The sequence below is a fragment of the Antennarius striatus genome, chromosome 23 (genome assembly GCF_040054535.1).
Source record: "Antennarius striatus isolate MH-2024 chromosome 23, ASM4005453v1, whole genome shotgun sequence".
Classification (NCBI taxonomy): Eukaryota; Metazoa; Chordata; class Actinopteri; order Lophiiformes; family Antennariidae; genus Antennarius; species Antennarius striatus.
This window is the reverse complement of record NC_090798.1, coordinates 1,923,091-1,937,664: the sequence shown is the minus strand read 5'-3', so window position 1 is coordinate 1,937,664 and position 14,574 is coordinate 1,923,091. Positions and strand designations below refer to the sequence as shown.

At 40.2% G+C, this 14,574-nt stretch overlaps 1 protein-coding gene across 1 annotated transcript; it reads left to right on the top strand.

Moving 5' to 3' along the window:
* The first annotated feature begins 625 nt into the window (after nucleotides 1–625).
* On the top strand, nucleotides 626–13,785 carry mmp14a (matrix metallopeptidase 14a (membrane-inserted)). Its single transcript, XM_068308379.1, has 10 exons — nucleotides 626–980; nucleotides 8,379–8,527; nucleotides 8,728–8,850; nucleotides 9,250–9,557; nucleotides 9,635–9,796; nucleotides 9,917–10,059; nucleotides 10,506–10,644; nucleotides 10,742–10,892; nucleotides 11,574–11,689; nucleotides 11,934–13,785. The coding sequence occupies exons 1-10, from the start codon at nucleotides 897–899 to the stop codon at nucleotides 12,251–12,253; spliced, it is 1,695 nt and encodes a 564-aa protein (XP_068164480.1). The 5' UTR covers nucleotides 626–896; the 3' UTR covers nucleotides 12,254–13,785.
* The last annotated feature ends 789 nt before the right edge of the window (nucleotides 13,786–14,574 follow it).

Below are 14,574 nucleotides of genomic sequence, written 5' to 3'. Positions count from 1 at the left end.
GGGCGGGGTTTATCTGTCTAAACTTCGTCAAGGTTGAAATATTCTTCGATTGAAACGTTTTTGTAGCTTCAATCTGAGATTTATTTACAATTTTATATATTAATTTATTAATATGGAGCATATAAATATCTAAAAATTGTTCTTATGATTTTTAAACACAAGGTGTCAGTGTCGATTCAAAGATTCAACATCTGCTTTAATTCACATGTTAGTCGATATTCTGACATGATTTGGGACGTAAATAATGACTTGAAGGTGTAATTAGTTTTCATCTACTTGATGTATTAATTAGTAGAAATTCCACCAAGAAAGTTTTTCATTTAATACCAAGACTCCATGGACGTTCCTTGGAAATCTGTCGTCAAATCCTCCTGACAATAAAAATGGGTAAATCACAACTTAATTTGAAGAGGTAATTATAGCGAGAACAATAAATAAATAAATAAATAAATAAATAAATAAATAAATAAATAAATAAATAAATAAAATCTATATTATTAATAAATAAAATTTATATTATTTTATGTGCATATAAAGCTGGTCAGCAGTCGTCAAACAAATGACGTGCGCACATCTGGAGGAGGACCCAGAGGAAAATCCACCTCTCTCTCCTGACCACGTCCACACGCTGCAGACAATCTCACCAGAGGACCAGCAATAAAGTTTTAGTTGTATTTTCTTACAACCAGCGGATGATCTAAGATCCGCTGACATTATTTGAAACGCAGACTGTAAATAAACCATCTTTGCGCGCCTCGTCTGCGCTTGAAGTTTTACGCGTTTTTTACGCGTCGGAGTGAAATCGATCGCATTTGTTTTGATCGTCTTTTGCTGTCAGGACTGGAGGACGAGATCAAAAGTTAGTCTCTGAATTCTCTACGGAGACAGATAGAAGAATGTTGCCCCAGCTCTTCACCGTGGCCTGTGGTCTCTGCTGCGTCGGGTTCTCCTCCGTTACTGCAAATATCCTAAAAGCTGAGGTGAGTCTGATGGAAAATCACCAATTCCTTTTGATAGATATCACTAGTTCTACTCAGAAAACGAGTTTAACTGTAAAATTCCAAACTTTAATGTGTTTAAAGTGGTTGTCTTGTCTGCATATTTTATTGTATCACCACTGGGAGCTGTAGTTTATTCATATCTGTGGCGTCTCCAATGTTTCTGTAATCAACCAACATGAAGGGAAGAAGTCATGTTTCTTTCTCCTTTGTCCAAACATTTCTGATCAGGAACTACTTTTAAAAAAGCTTATCTTAGCAGAAACTGGAACAAAAAAGATGAAACTTCACCCAAAGAAAAAAATGTCCTGAGTCTTAACTCTTGTGGTTTGTTGAAGAGGAGGGGGAGATCCAGCCGTCCAGGCCAGGGAGAAGTTTAGAAACCTCAGCTGAGCTGCTTTGTTCTGGCTAATAGGGGGAGGGGGTCAGTGGTTTTCAACAGGCCGGGAAAAGGATCTTCACTCACAACAAGGTGGACATGAGCTGATCCATGTGGAACTGTAGGTTCACTAATACTCCCTCAACATATGAAATAAGTCATTTCAACGGAAAATACCCAGAACATTGATATAGATATGGCTGTAAAAGTTTTGACAGCATCTATTTGTATTTGTTGACCATTAGGTGCAGACAATTTTCTCTTCTTCAGTGTTTCCGAACAAATTAATCGTAACTTATCACACCAAATACTTCTGGTGGAATAACTCTGTTTTGTCATTCATGAAGCTCTAAACTATGTACAACTTTAACAAGGAAGATGACAGAAAGCTTAGTATCCTCATACTTAGAGATTCCTCTATGTTTGTGTGCAATTTAAAAATAAAAGTCAAAAATATGGCAGCAGAACCGTAAATTGTAAGAAGCAGTGTGGCATTATTTCAAGCACAGCAGGACAAATGTTAACAGATATGATGATGATGATGGCTATGTGGTAAAATTTTTAATGTCCGTACCGACCACCACTAAACCTGCTTTTTGCCACAAGGTCAATTAATTACAAGGTAAAATTGCACAAATTCGTCAATTGTCACATTTTTTTGTTGTTGTTGTTGAAACCTTTGACTCTTCACTGCCCTCTTGTGGTCGCATCAATGAAAAACGCTCAGGACACATGGAAGTATGTGATTATTGAGGGATCGGAATGAGTATAAATTAGCCGTCAGGCGTCAGACTGGGTGCATGCTTTCCTGGAGACACTTAAATGCAGCTCAGCCTTCGACTAAACATGATATTTTGTCATCATGTCCCTCACAGCTCGGTAAATGACCGGGTACACGCTGTTTGGGCGCCTTTGGCTTCAGTCATCTTTGAATTAGCTCTGTAGGGAGCTCTGCTGCTCATAAAGGTATATGATGAGATCATTTACAACACATTCAGTCATACCTTGAGGAACATTCAGGAGGTGTTTCTCTATGAAAGACAGAATGCACCGTTTTTTTGCAGCTGTCACAGGAAATTGATTCACGGGAGTCTGTGTGGAGCTCTGGGTGGACAGGATGCACGAAGGAGGACTTAGTCACCAACCATAAGTAGCTGGTATGTGAGTCAAATCCAGACATGGTGGATAACTCAGACAGTTTATAGGAAGCCACAGGCAGCACCCTCCTGTGGCGAATGCACCGGCGTATTGCAGAATGTCTGTAAACAAAGACCAGACAACGTGGTTGTTTATAGAGGTGTCATCTTTAGCAGCTATAAGACAAGATCTCTGGCGTTTCTGCAGCAGTGCATCACCTCAATGCCACGTAATAATACCCCCCAGGGCAGGTTTAATGAGACGCATCAGATATTATTGGCTGATATAGGCTGTGATGAACCCTGTGATCAAAAAGACACGCATGTCTAAGAAAACAGGAACAATGTAAGTAAGAAAAAAAACAAAGGCTGAACAACAGCTATTTAATGGAGGGTTGGAAAAAGAAGGACAGAGAAACTGTTAGTATGACAGTATTTTCTGCACTATAAGGCGTACTGGACTATAAGGCGCATCTTCAATTTAGTTTAGTTTCGTTTATTTGAAGGGGACAATGCAATTTCATAAAACACATGATTATACATGGTTTAAAAAAAGCCAGAATTAGCCAGAAGGTTAGTTTTCATCTGTAGTCCCCAGGCCATGATGTATAAAAAAGCAATAAAAGCAGTAAAATACATTTACAATATTGTAAAAATATACATTTTCAAACACTTGCTGTACTTTTAAAAGAGAATCACGCATATCACAACACACATATCACCAAATGAATGGCCTGTTTTAAAAAAAAGTTCATACATAAGGCACAACTCATCTTCAATGAATGGTCTATTTTAAGACTTTTTTTCATATATAAGGCACTTTGGATTATAAGAAATTGAGAAAATTAAAGGCTTTTAGGTGCGCCTTATAGTGCGGAAAATACTGTATTCGTTTTTTAACATTTGAACATCCTGAAGAGTGAAAAAAGATGCTCCACCATCACACCAATAAGACTTCCTCCATCCCCCAGGACATGTCTGGTACTTCTGAAACCTCCAGCATCTGTTTTCATTCATGGAATTATTCTTTTTCTTACCTTTCTTTACTTAAAGTTAAAAAAAAAAGCTCAGTTGGATTTTGGGAGCAAAGGAAGTGGGCAGCAATGAAAACAACATGTCCTAAAAACCAGATCGCTCAGTTTTCTGTGTGAAAACATGGTGGAGATTTGCCCCCTCGCCACCTGGAAGGGATGCAGGTCTTGGTGATCGCAGCAGATCTGGTCAGAAGACATCTGGGTTCGATTCCCTTTATCTCAGTAAGAGCGTCTGCTGATGCGGCATCAAAAGAAAAAGGTCTTATTAATATCTGGTACACGCCGCTCCGACATGCAGTGGCTGTTGCTTAAGAAATGTCAAAATAATCAGTCGTAACTGGAAACCGGTGGGCTTTAAGCGACGGATTGATCTTATCTTTGCTCCACACCTGAAAAAGTGTTCCAACTTAGTGGATATGAAAGATTGTAAGCTTCCACTTGGGCGAGAAGATTTGCAAGTTTTACTGAAAGATTTTTGTCTCAGTTGCTGCTGCAGATGTGCTGAAACAAAAAGTCACGGCCAGATTAGACCTTAAGAGTCCTTTGCGTGACTGGAAAATGTACATTTACTTACTTTATGTCTACTATGAAGACATATTACTGCATAACAATGTTATACTCCCTAGTGTATTGTAAAGCATGATGCGTTATAATCTAAGTCTAGAGGTAAAGTTATAATTTGACTTTCAACTTAAGGTCTGTTTTCCAGCTTATGTCTCGTGGTCTTTATTAAAGGATTGCTCAGTGTCATGAAGACGCCTCAATATTTAGCACATGACCTAAGCTGTTGTTGCATCTTGTCCCACCACAAGACTAATTTCATTTATTCATAATTATAATTCAACATTTTTATGAGATCATGGTCCAATTTAACCAACACGTACGTCTTTGAGGATTGCTGGAGAAGGGATGTTTAAATCAGGATAAACCCGTCAAATTTATTGAAATCATACTAATTGTTGTCACTACAATATTTCTCTATAACGTTAACAATGAATAATTCTACAAAAAGATATGCATACCTTATTATTCTGTAATAACTACTGTGTGGATATTTAATCTTGTTCCGTTAACAATTACAGTGATTCTGTTTGACCTGTTTGACCCGATAGAAACATGAGCACGGACCAATCAGGGGACGGCGTTAGCGAGCGCTAACTGGGTCAGAGACGCCAAGAAATGAAGGCGATGCGATATTCAGTCAGTCGTGAGCAGAATTCCCAGTTTTTTCCGTTGGCACCGAGGAGAGGAACGACTGACTCAGTCGCTCGAACTGAAATCCAGCCATCCTCAGAACCCCCCCCCCCTCTCTCCCTTCACTCCCCCAGCTAATGTCTTTACCTCTCTTTCATTAATGGAACTCTGCGCTTTAGATCATTTGCCCTTCACCCCTTTCATCCTTTTTTTTTTTTTTTTGCCTCTGTCCTGGAGAGTTTTAAGCACACGGCTCGTTCGTCTGGCTTTAGAGGAATTTAAATTCACGATGAATAAACAGACTTTGTCATTATTTATCAAACACATCACGGCGCTACTGAAGGAAAAGCTGACGTAAACTCCCATCTTTGTATGTATTTAGTCTCTCTTGTTTTTATCCGGTATATATTGCGTAAATATAGAAGGCCACATGATAGTTAGGAAGTTTTACTTCCTCTAAAGATGTCGTCATCCTTCTGTTTTTTTACGTCTCACAGCTAAAAATGAACTTGTTTTCATTTTGATCAGTCTTCCAAGAACGCCGAGTATATCCGGAAAATAAATCACACATCTTCTGACTAACGCTCACAACAACCACATGTCCTGTGATGTATGATTTATGCACCGCCCTGCGTCATGGGCATGTTTTAGATTTCTCAATGACTCGATGGAATGACCACATTTGGGTAACGATTGAGGATCTTCTAGTTTGAAAGCTCGTATCTAACGTCTAACGTAATAAATGAGGCCTTAACTTTCAAACATTTGTTAGTCGGACACATTTTTAAAGATTTAGCGGTCACAAATTTTAAATTTTGTTGTTCTGACCTTGAGTTGGAGATGATTCTAGGCGCAGCTGTATGTAGGAGGCAGAAAACCTGACTCCATTTGTTTTGGCTTTTTAATCAATATTATCAATAAATGAAGATTGTTTAGGATTAAAACTGGAGCTATTAATAATCTGAGTTAATAGTTTCATAATTAAACCAATGCTAAATCAGTAGTTTGGTTTTACACACAGGTCTAAATGAATATTAACATGAAATCGTCTCTTTGTTCCCTCCACTAGCCAAAGTAAGCTTTTAAATAACATATCTTATTTTTATGTATATAACTATTCAAATTCTTGTAAGAAATTACTTTAATAATCTTATTAATTGTTAAAATCTCTACCTTTTCAGTTTTAGATCGATAGAAATTGACACAGCTCCACCAAACAAAACCAGCGTGATGTAAACACCGTGTTTACATCACGCTGGTTTTGTTTCAACGTCTGTACATTATGTGTTTCAACCTTACGTCACTGCACACACACACACACACACACACACACACACACACACACACACACACACACACACACACACACACACACACACACACACACACACACACACACACACACACTGCACAGACCCTGGAGTGTGTTTACCGAACACGCAGCCAACCCTTTGACCACACATGGCCGTGTAGCGAGCTAACTCGCCACGCCGAGGCCAACAATACCAGCCATGTACACGTTTCAATAAATAGAAGCTTTGATGGTGGCTGCTGGGAGTTCCAGGGAGGAGGGGTGCATGCTGGGATACCTGGCATCCACACCGGAGGTGGTGGTAGTGTGTGGAGTAGTTCAGGACCAGGGGAGAGAATTGGAGGTCTTGATGGCGGAGGGGAGTGTTTTTATAGAAGCAGACGCGTCACCACAACGGAGCCACGGCGCACACTGGCAGCAGTCAGGGGAAAGGCACAGATTGTAGAGATTGTTCAGAGATTATGAAGCCAAGATAGTCATGGGATTAATTAGATTAACATAATTAAATAATCCAGAAGGTCTTGAAGAATTGCTTGAGGGACTATGTAGAAATAGAGGGATGAAGGATAGTCTGCAGGTAGCAATAAGTGAACCTTGTTCTCTGGCCTCTCTGTAAACCACAGTGCTAACAGTAGCCGTGTGTACCCAAGGAATAGACGGCCAGATAGTCTCACCCTTTCAGCTGCTGCATTTCCATCCCTCCCCCAGCTCACCCCTTCATTCAATGGGGGAAGGCTGGGGGAGGAAAAACCAGCAGCAACAGCGAAGCAAGAGATATCTGAGGTTCAGATGAGGCCCATTGAGAAATTCAGGGGATATTCTGCAAAATTCCACTTGAATCTGTGATGGAGGTGAGGATGTGTGAGGGAAATGTCAGAGTTTAAGGTGTGGATTCAAAGAAAGGGACCAGGAAATGAGGAAAGCAAGGGTTAGCACAGGTTAGCACAGCTTACTTAGTTTGGTCTAGGAATAAAAAATGGATGTCTACCCGTCTTTAAAGAACAACTATGTCATTTTTATACTCCACTTTATCAAGTTAACAAGCTTTAACATGTTAGTTGGTTGATTTGAAGCAAGAATGTAATTCTGAAAGAAGAAATTACACAACCACCCTTCAAAACTCAATGTTAAGCAACCACTCCTAAGCTCCAACACCACTGAAATAAACATGTTCATCTTGGCAAGAAAGTAAATTTAAAAGCAAATTTTCTATATTTGAATGATTCCTTCAGGAAAGTTTTGGACCACCAGCAAGGCGCAGTGGAAACAATATGCCTTCCATACATGTGTAAAGATAAATGATGGTGATGATGGTGACACAAATGGAGAGAGGAAGAGAGAAAGAAAGAAACCAAAAATAATGAAACGTTCCTTTTTTTTCAGCGTTGGGACGACCACGGTTGTCTAGACAGTGTTCTGGGTCGTTGACTTCAGTGTTTGATGATCGTGTGTTTTATTTGGCCTTCGGTTCCTTTCTTGTGAACCCACAACAAAGTTTCCTGTAACTTATTCAGCATGAATCACATGAGAGGATTCAGTGTTGGTTTAAAGCAGCTCATAAACTGCATAGTTTAAAAGTCACTAAAGAACTAACAATACATTTTGCAGTTACATCAGCCTGTTGACTTTTTTACATAGGGGGGTGGGTGGAGGGGTTCAGGTGTGCAAACACCTTCTGTCTCCATTTTCACTATGCAATCTGTATGATGCATCTGAGATCAGAGGAACACGTCCCAACAGGCTCACAGTTGACTGGAACTGGGCCCACGGGTTTACCCAAGTGGCCAATCCCTTATGTTTTGTCGACTAGACATTTTCTTGCATGTTTTTGTGTGGTTTAGTTCTTAACATGCGTGGTTGGATTAGAAAGAGCGAGTCAGAAACATGACGAAACACATGATAATTGCTTACTTCTCGGCATAAGGAGGTTTTTAGGTTTGGCTTGTCCCAAGATTTGTAATTTATTATTCAAATTTATGAGGAAAACTGTGGACAACAAGGGTAATTTAACCTAATGTTCTTCCAAAATCAAATATTTTTTTCTATCTTATGCAGATTCCACTGCAGTTTCTGGTATTATTGAAGTAGATTCTCCACTTTGTTGAAGTTTTCCATCACTTTGTTGTTGCTGTACACAATATTGACTACAGTTACTAAATTCGATTGTTGCTGCTTGCATATGCAGTGTGTTTGGTTATCTGTACTTGCTTCGGGATGTTACAGTCATTTCTGCATTTGTGGAGCTTTGCCCAAGCAAGAAGGGAATAATTGTCTGAAGAAACAGATGAAATAAATGTCATTTTAATCGTTGTCTCCGTCTTGCAGGCCTGGCTGCAGCAGTATGGCTACCTGCCTCCAGGTGATGTCAGAGCTCAGGCCATCCGCTCGCCCGACTCCATCGTAACGGCGATATCAGCCATGCAGAGGTTTTATGGTTTGACTGTCACCGGCTCCATCGACTCCAACACTCTAGAGTGAGTCCTGGTTGAAAAAAACATTTTTAAACTGTTTCCAAATAAATAAAAAATAAATCCTTGGAGTCCTCAGATCATTTGATGCTTTGGAGGATTTTCGAAGACTTTGATAATGTAATGAAAAAAACCATAGAAAAATGTGTCCTCCAAATGAGTCGGAATATTTCGCATAGTTGAGACTCTTATTTCGCCGTTGCCAGGGCGATGAGCCGACCGCGATGTGGTGTCCCAGACAAATTTGGCCCGGAGCTGAAGACCAATTTGAGGAGGAAGAGATACGCTGTGCAAGGTCTGAAGTGGGACAAGTCAGAGGTGACCTTCAGGTACGAACACGGTTTGAACGCTTCAACGTGTGAAGATTGTTGTCTACAAGATGATCTAGAGCTAGATAGCGTCCACACCTCCTAGACTCCAGTTTGACAAGTTTTATATGACCAACAGTAGAAAACCTTATCTTTTAAATTCTTTGTTATGGAAGTCCAAGATAGGAAAAGAGCAAATCTCACATTTTTACTCTCAGAAGCGCCCTGCCTCTCACCCGTAGACAGGTGAGATAGTCTCCGGCAGACCCACGACCCGCAAGTCGGATCGTCACGTCTTTAATTCTTATTTTTCTGCCATTTTATTGTGAATACAAGACTAATCTCACCCTAACCAACAGTAGTTTATCAGGTCTTGTCTCTTCCCGACCCTAAATCCCCGTCCGTCTGTGTTTTTGACAGCATACAGAACTACACTCCAAAGGTAGGAGAACGGGCCACGTATGACGCCATCCGAAAAGCCTTCAAGGTGTGGGAGAGCGCCGTCCCGTTGACCTTCAGGGAGATCCCCTACAGCCACATCAGAGACAAGGTCGACAAGTTCGCAGACATCATGCTGTCCTTCTCAGAGGGTTTCCACGGCGACAGCACTCCGTTCGATGGCGAGGGTGGCTTCTTAGCTCACGCTTACTTCCCAGGACCGGGTATCGGAGGAGACACGCACTTTGACCTGGCCGAGCCCTGGACCACGGGCAACGTCGACCAGGGCGGTAAGAGAAGAGGTGACGACGGCGGATTGTCGAGCGGGCATGAGAGGAAAGTCAGTGTTGTGTTTGTGTCCGTGAAGGTAACGATGTCTTCCTGGTGGCGGTCCATGAGTTGGGTCACGCTCTGGGTCTGGAGCACTCCAACTCCCCCTCGGCCATCATGGCTCCGTTCTACCAGTGGTTCGAAACGGAAAACTTCCAGCTCCCAGACGACGACCGTAGAGGCATCCAGGCCATCTATGGTGGGTTGTTCCCCCCGTGGGGATCTGAGCATCCATTGGACAGTTTTTTTCCTAACACACTATGATATGATTGTTACCGCTTGTCCCATCTAAATCTAGTCAACATTTTTTCCACCACAGGAACCAAATCCGGGGCTCCGCCGCCTCCACCTCCCCCTCCCCCTCGACCCACGAAGCCGTCCAGGCCTGACCATGGCCCAGACATCTGTGAGGGACACTTTGACACCATCGCCATCCTCAGAGGGGAAAAGTTTGTATTTAAGGTACAGGAGAACCTTTTTCTGTACGGAAAACAGGTTGACCTGTTGACACTGAGCCTGAGGAATCTCTTTTTAACAAAATAAAGGTGGCTGTTTTGCGTAGCGACCCCAATTTCAACCTTAAAAAGAAGTGTTATAGTTTTACCTGATAGTTCCTAAATTCTATGAAAAAGGTTCCTGAAACAATCTCAGTTTCCCTTAGAATGATTGTTTGGCTTCCTATTTTTTTGTCTAACCCCCCAAAATATTCATTTTACAAGAATAAAAGCAACATGTTTTGAGCTGGAACCAGATGTTTTACCTAAATTATTCACATATTTGATCATTCCTTTGTTTCATTCAGTGTTTTTTCAGCACTAACATCCAATTATGAGACAGATAAATTCAAAAAAGCCCTTTTTTGGATATATTCTGCTTTATTTCTGATCTATGGGTGTGTGTGTTTGCAGGACAAGTGGTTTTGGCGTGTGCGTAACAACAAGGTGTTGAAAGGGTACCCGATGACCATCAGTCACTTCTGGAAGGGCTTACCTTCAAACATCAACGCTGCCTACGAGAGGGATGATGGGAAATTTGTCTTCTTCAAAGGTTCTTGACTCTTGTAACTGGTTTTTTTTTTCCTCCTTCTTTACAGTTTCCAGTCACCCAACTTACTCACGCGTGTTTTTTCTCCTCTTGGCTCCAGGTGACAGGTACTGGCTTTACAGTGAGTCCACTATGGACAAGGATTCTCCCATGAGCCTGAAGGATCTGGGCAGCGGTTTGCCCAAAGACAAGATCGATGCTGCTCTCCTCTACACCCCAACGGGACAGACTTACTTCTTCAGGGGCAACAAGTGAGTTCTTGCGTGCGATCTGCACCATCAGCCTTGTTCCAACCCTGATCTGAATAACAGTCTAGACAGGTTCAAACAAGTTATCTCCCCGATGCCCTTCCTTTCCAGGGACAGGATGACTGGAATACCGTATTATCCTCTTAGACTATCACATCAGGCACAATCGTCTTTTCTCCAACACCAGATTGAATCTCTTCCCCTTTTGTCCAAACAAATACTTCTCATATTTTTGCATAGCGGACGCACCTTGTTCAAACATGTTTAGCCTTGAAGTACTCAACATTTCATCCCTATGACTTCCTGTCCCTCCCTGTTTTTATCCATTCAGTTACATATTAAATTGGAGTGCTATTCTGAGACACATATTAGCAGAGACTTTCTTTTTTTCACATGTACTTGGCACATTTTTGTCATGTATAGCATCAAAAAGCCACACAGCTGAGCAGCAAAAAAAAAAAATTAATAAATTAAATTAAATTAAATTAAATTAAATTAAGAGGTCATGAATCAAAATTTTCTTATTTTCTTTGAGCGACTTCAATAAATGAGAATATTCTAAAAACAACTACCACATGTAGATTTTATCAAACTCTGGAGCATAAATCTCAAAACAACCCATGGAATATGGACCTGCGTCTTAGATTTTGTTCATTTTTACCAGTTGTGTCATGTCGTTTGCAGGTACTACCGTTTCAACGAGAAAACTCGTACCGTGGACAGCGACTACCCAAAGCCCATCAGCACGTGGAGCGGCGCCCCAGATAACATCAAAGCCACCATCATGAGCGAAGATGGATGTGAGTTTTCCTTCAAGCAATCCCGTCTCTGCTTATATCTCATTATTTTTTGTATTTTTTAATACTGTAGGTGCAGCTTAAGGGTGTTTTTTTTTAATTTGGGGTTTAATTCTGGTGGGCATTTCTAATGTTTTCCAGTTAAATCAAAAGAAAATAATTATTTGACATACATAAAGAGCAGCTTTTTTTCCCCTAAACCATCAGAATCGAATTAATTTAACTTCTTATTTTTCATTTTCCTCAGCATACACTTATTTTTACAAAGCCAACAAGTACTGGAAGTTCAACAACCAGTACATGAAAGTAGAATCCGGCTACCCCAAGTCCGTGCTCAGAGACTGGATGGGCTGCGATGCCGATGAGCCCAAGAAGGGTCGGGATGAAGAGGTGATCGTCATCGAGGTGGACGAATCACAGAGCGGCGCCGGGCCGGCGGCCGTGGTCATCCCTCTGCTCCTCCTGGTGCTGGTCATGGCCACCCTGGGGGCGCTTTTGTTCTTCAGGAAGTACGGAACGCCTCGGCGCCTCCTCTACTGCCAGAGATCCCTCCTGGATAAGGTGTAGAAACGTCAGCAGGGACGGACAGACTGCCACAGACGGACAGAAAGAGACGGGCCGAGGACAAAACGAGATGGGGGGGGGGTGAGGAAGAGAAAGAGGAAGAGAAAACGGAAGAAGAGGGGAATGAAAGAAAAGGCCCTAGAAACTGAAATCAGGAAAATGTAAATTTGTATGTTACTATCTTCATGTACTGTTCTGTCTCCAGAGATCAATTACATACATAGAGAAGGGAAATATACAGACTGATCAGCGACGCCTCCTTTAACTGGACGACTCCGACTGAACTGCTGTCTGATGCTCATGAAATCTGTGTCTCTGCATTTTACGTCATCGACTCCAAGATGTGTTTTCTGTCGAAGTATCTGGGAATTTTCTCTTCAGCTCATTCCAGCACGACAAAGTTTAGACATTCAGCTCTGATTTAATTCTTGTTTTTCTTTGATTTCTTCTCTGCAACTGGATATAGAAGTACATTCATCTTGTTCTATGAATGTCTGATCAGATTTTTCATCTTTATTCTTTATTTTTTAATCAAATTTGTCCACATTTTACTTAATATAGATGGTTTTTCAAATATTTATGAATTTTGGCTTCTTTTATAAATTGATTTTTTTTTTTTAATTCTCATATTTCAAGGAACTTTAAGAGGATTCTCTCCTGTTAAACTAAAAATATCCAGTTTGAGTTGTCATTGCCAGCTTTATTTTGAATGGAATTAAATTTAATCTACTCAATGTTAGTGTGGATTGACACAAATTTTCATATTTATGATAAATCCCCGTTTAACCAGGACTGTGTCTACAAACGTCAGATGAAATATGAGGATGCTGAAGGTGATTTCCACTCGATGGCGTAACTACAACCTCTAAATTCAGAGATGTTCCATGTGGTACCAAAACCTCTTTTTGCACACATTTTCTTTGTGTTTTACAGACTAAACTCTTCTTTCAGTTCAAGCAGTCAGACGGGAAAAATACTCTTAAAATAAGTGATGTTTTATCTCATGATCAGAGCTACTGGTCCATTAAGCGGTACAGATTCCAACAATATGGTGCAATTTTTAATTATTATTAACATTGTTAAGGGAAATTATTGTTATAAGTATGGTTATTGTTATTATTGTTCTCCTGGTAAAGTTATTAGTACTTCTTTTTGTTTTTTTCTTTGTTCATTGTCATTTGGAGTCCTGCTGGACAGAGGCATAACGTGACAATGGTGGAAATAAATCCCAGTTTACATTCAGCGTGTGATGAATCAGATCAGATCAGGGAATAAACCTTTCTTTTTTTATTCTTAAACACCCAGAATTATATAGGCTACAAGCAATACTATTTATGAAGTCTGATGGTGCTCAGTCACTTCTGTTTTTTTTTTTTTACACAAAGGAAAATTGAAGGTGAATCATTTATTAATAACAATGATAATGGTAATGATATTTATAATAATGATCATATCAATAAAATAATTTTTTGTGTGAGTTTTCACTTTTGTATTTTCGCAGATAAAGTGAAATTAAACTATTTTCTACAAACAGTCATACGTGTTTTCTTACCTTCATCCTTTCGCTGCTGTGTGGATTTATTGCACATGTAAGTTTATATTGAACAGAAAATAGATCTTAATACTCTTTTTATGTTTAGCTATCATGTAGGAAAATGCTGGCATGAATTATAATAGATTTTTCTTTTCACAAACCGCTCCTCCTCTGACCACAAGTATCTCTGATCTGTTTTTTGCTCTTTCTTTCTTTCTTTCTTTCCTCCCCCTCCTGCTCCGTCCCTCATGCGTTCTGTTTTAACTCTTCATGTCCTGTAAACGTATCTGTGAAGAACGCCACAACATCAAAGTGAAAAATATGCATTTATGGTGTCAAGAACTCTATTTTAAGACAGATGGTATTTTATTTCAGGGACAAAAACTTTCCTTATTGGGTCTGTAATTTAAGCAGCTCGATTTGCTCAGATGGATATAATTAATATAATCAAACCAGGCCTCCAGTATTCTGTAAATCAGTTTCTGAGTGAAAGATTCACGACGATACTCAAAGCTATCCTGAAAAAAATCTTTATTTTTCTTTCCTACATCTGTTCAGTCACTTTCTTCCCCTGTCTCTTTCTCTTTCAGTCGTCTGTTGTTTCCATCGGCCTCGGCGAGTCTCTCTCATGCTCAATAAACGAAGCTCTGGAGAAAGATCTTCAGGATGTAGTTTATTAGTCACACCTTAAAAGCTCCACCTCTGCTTTATTCACAAAAAACACTGCAGCAGTTTCAACACCTGTATGAGTTCAGAATAAAAAATTGTTCCTTTATAAAATTATAAAGGA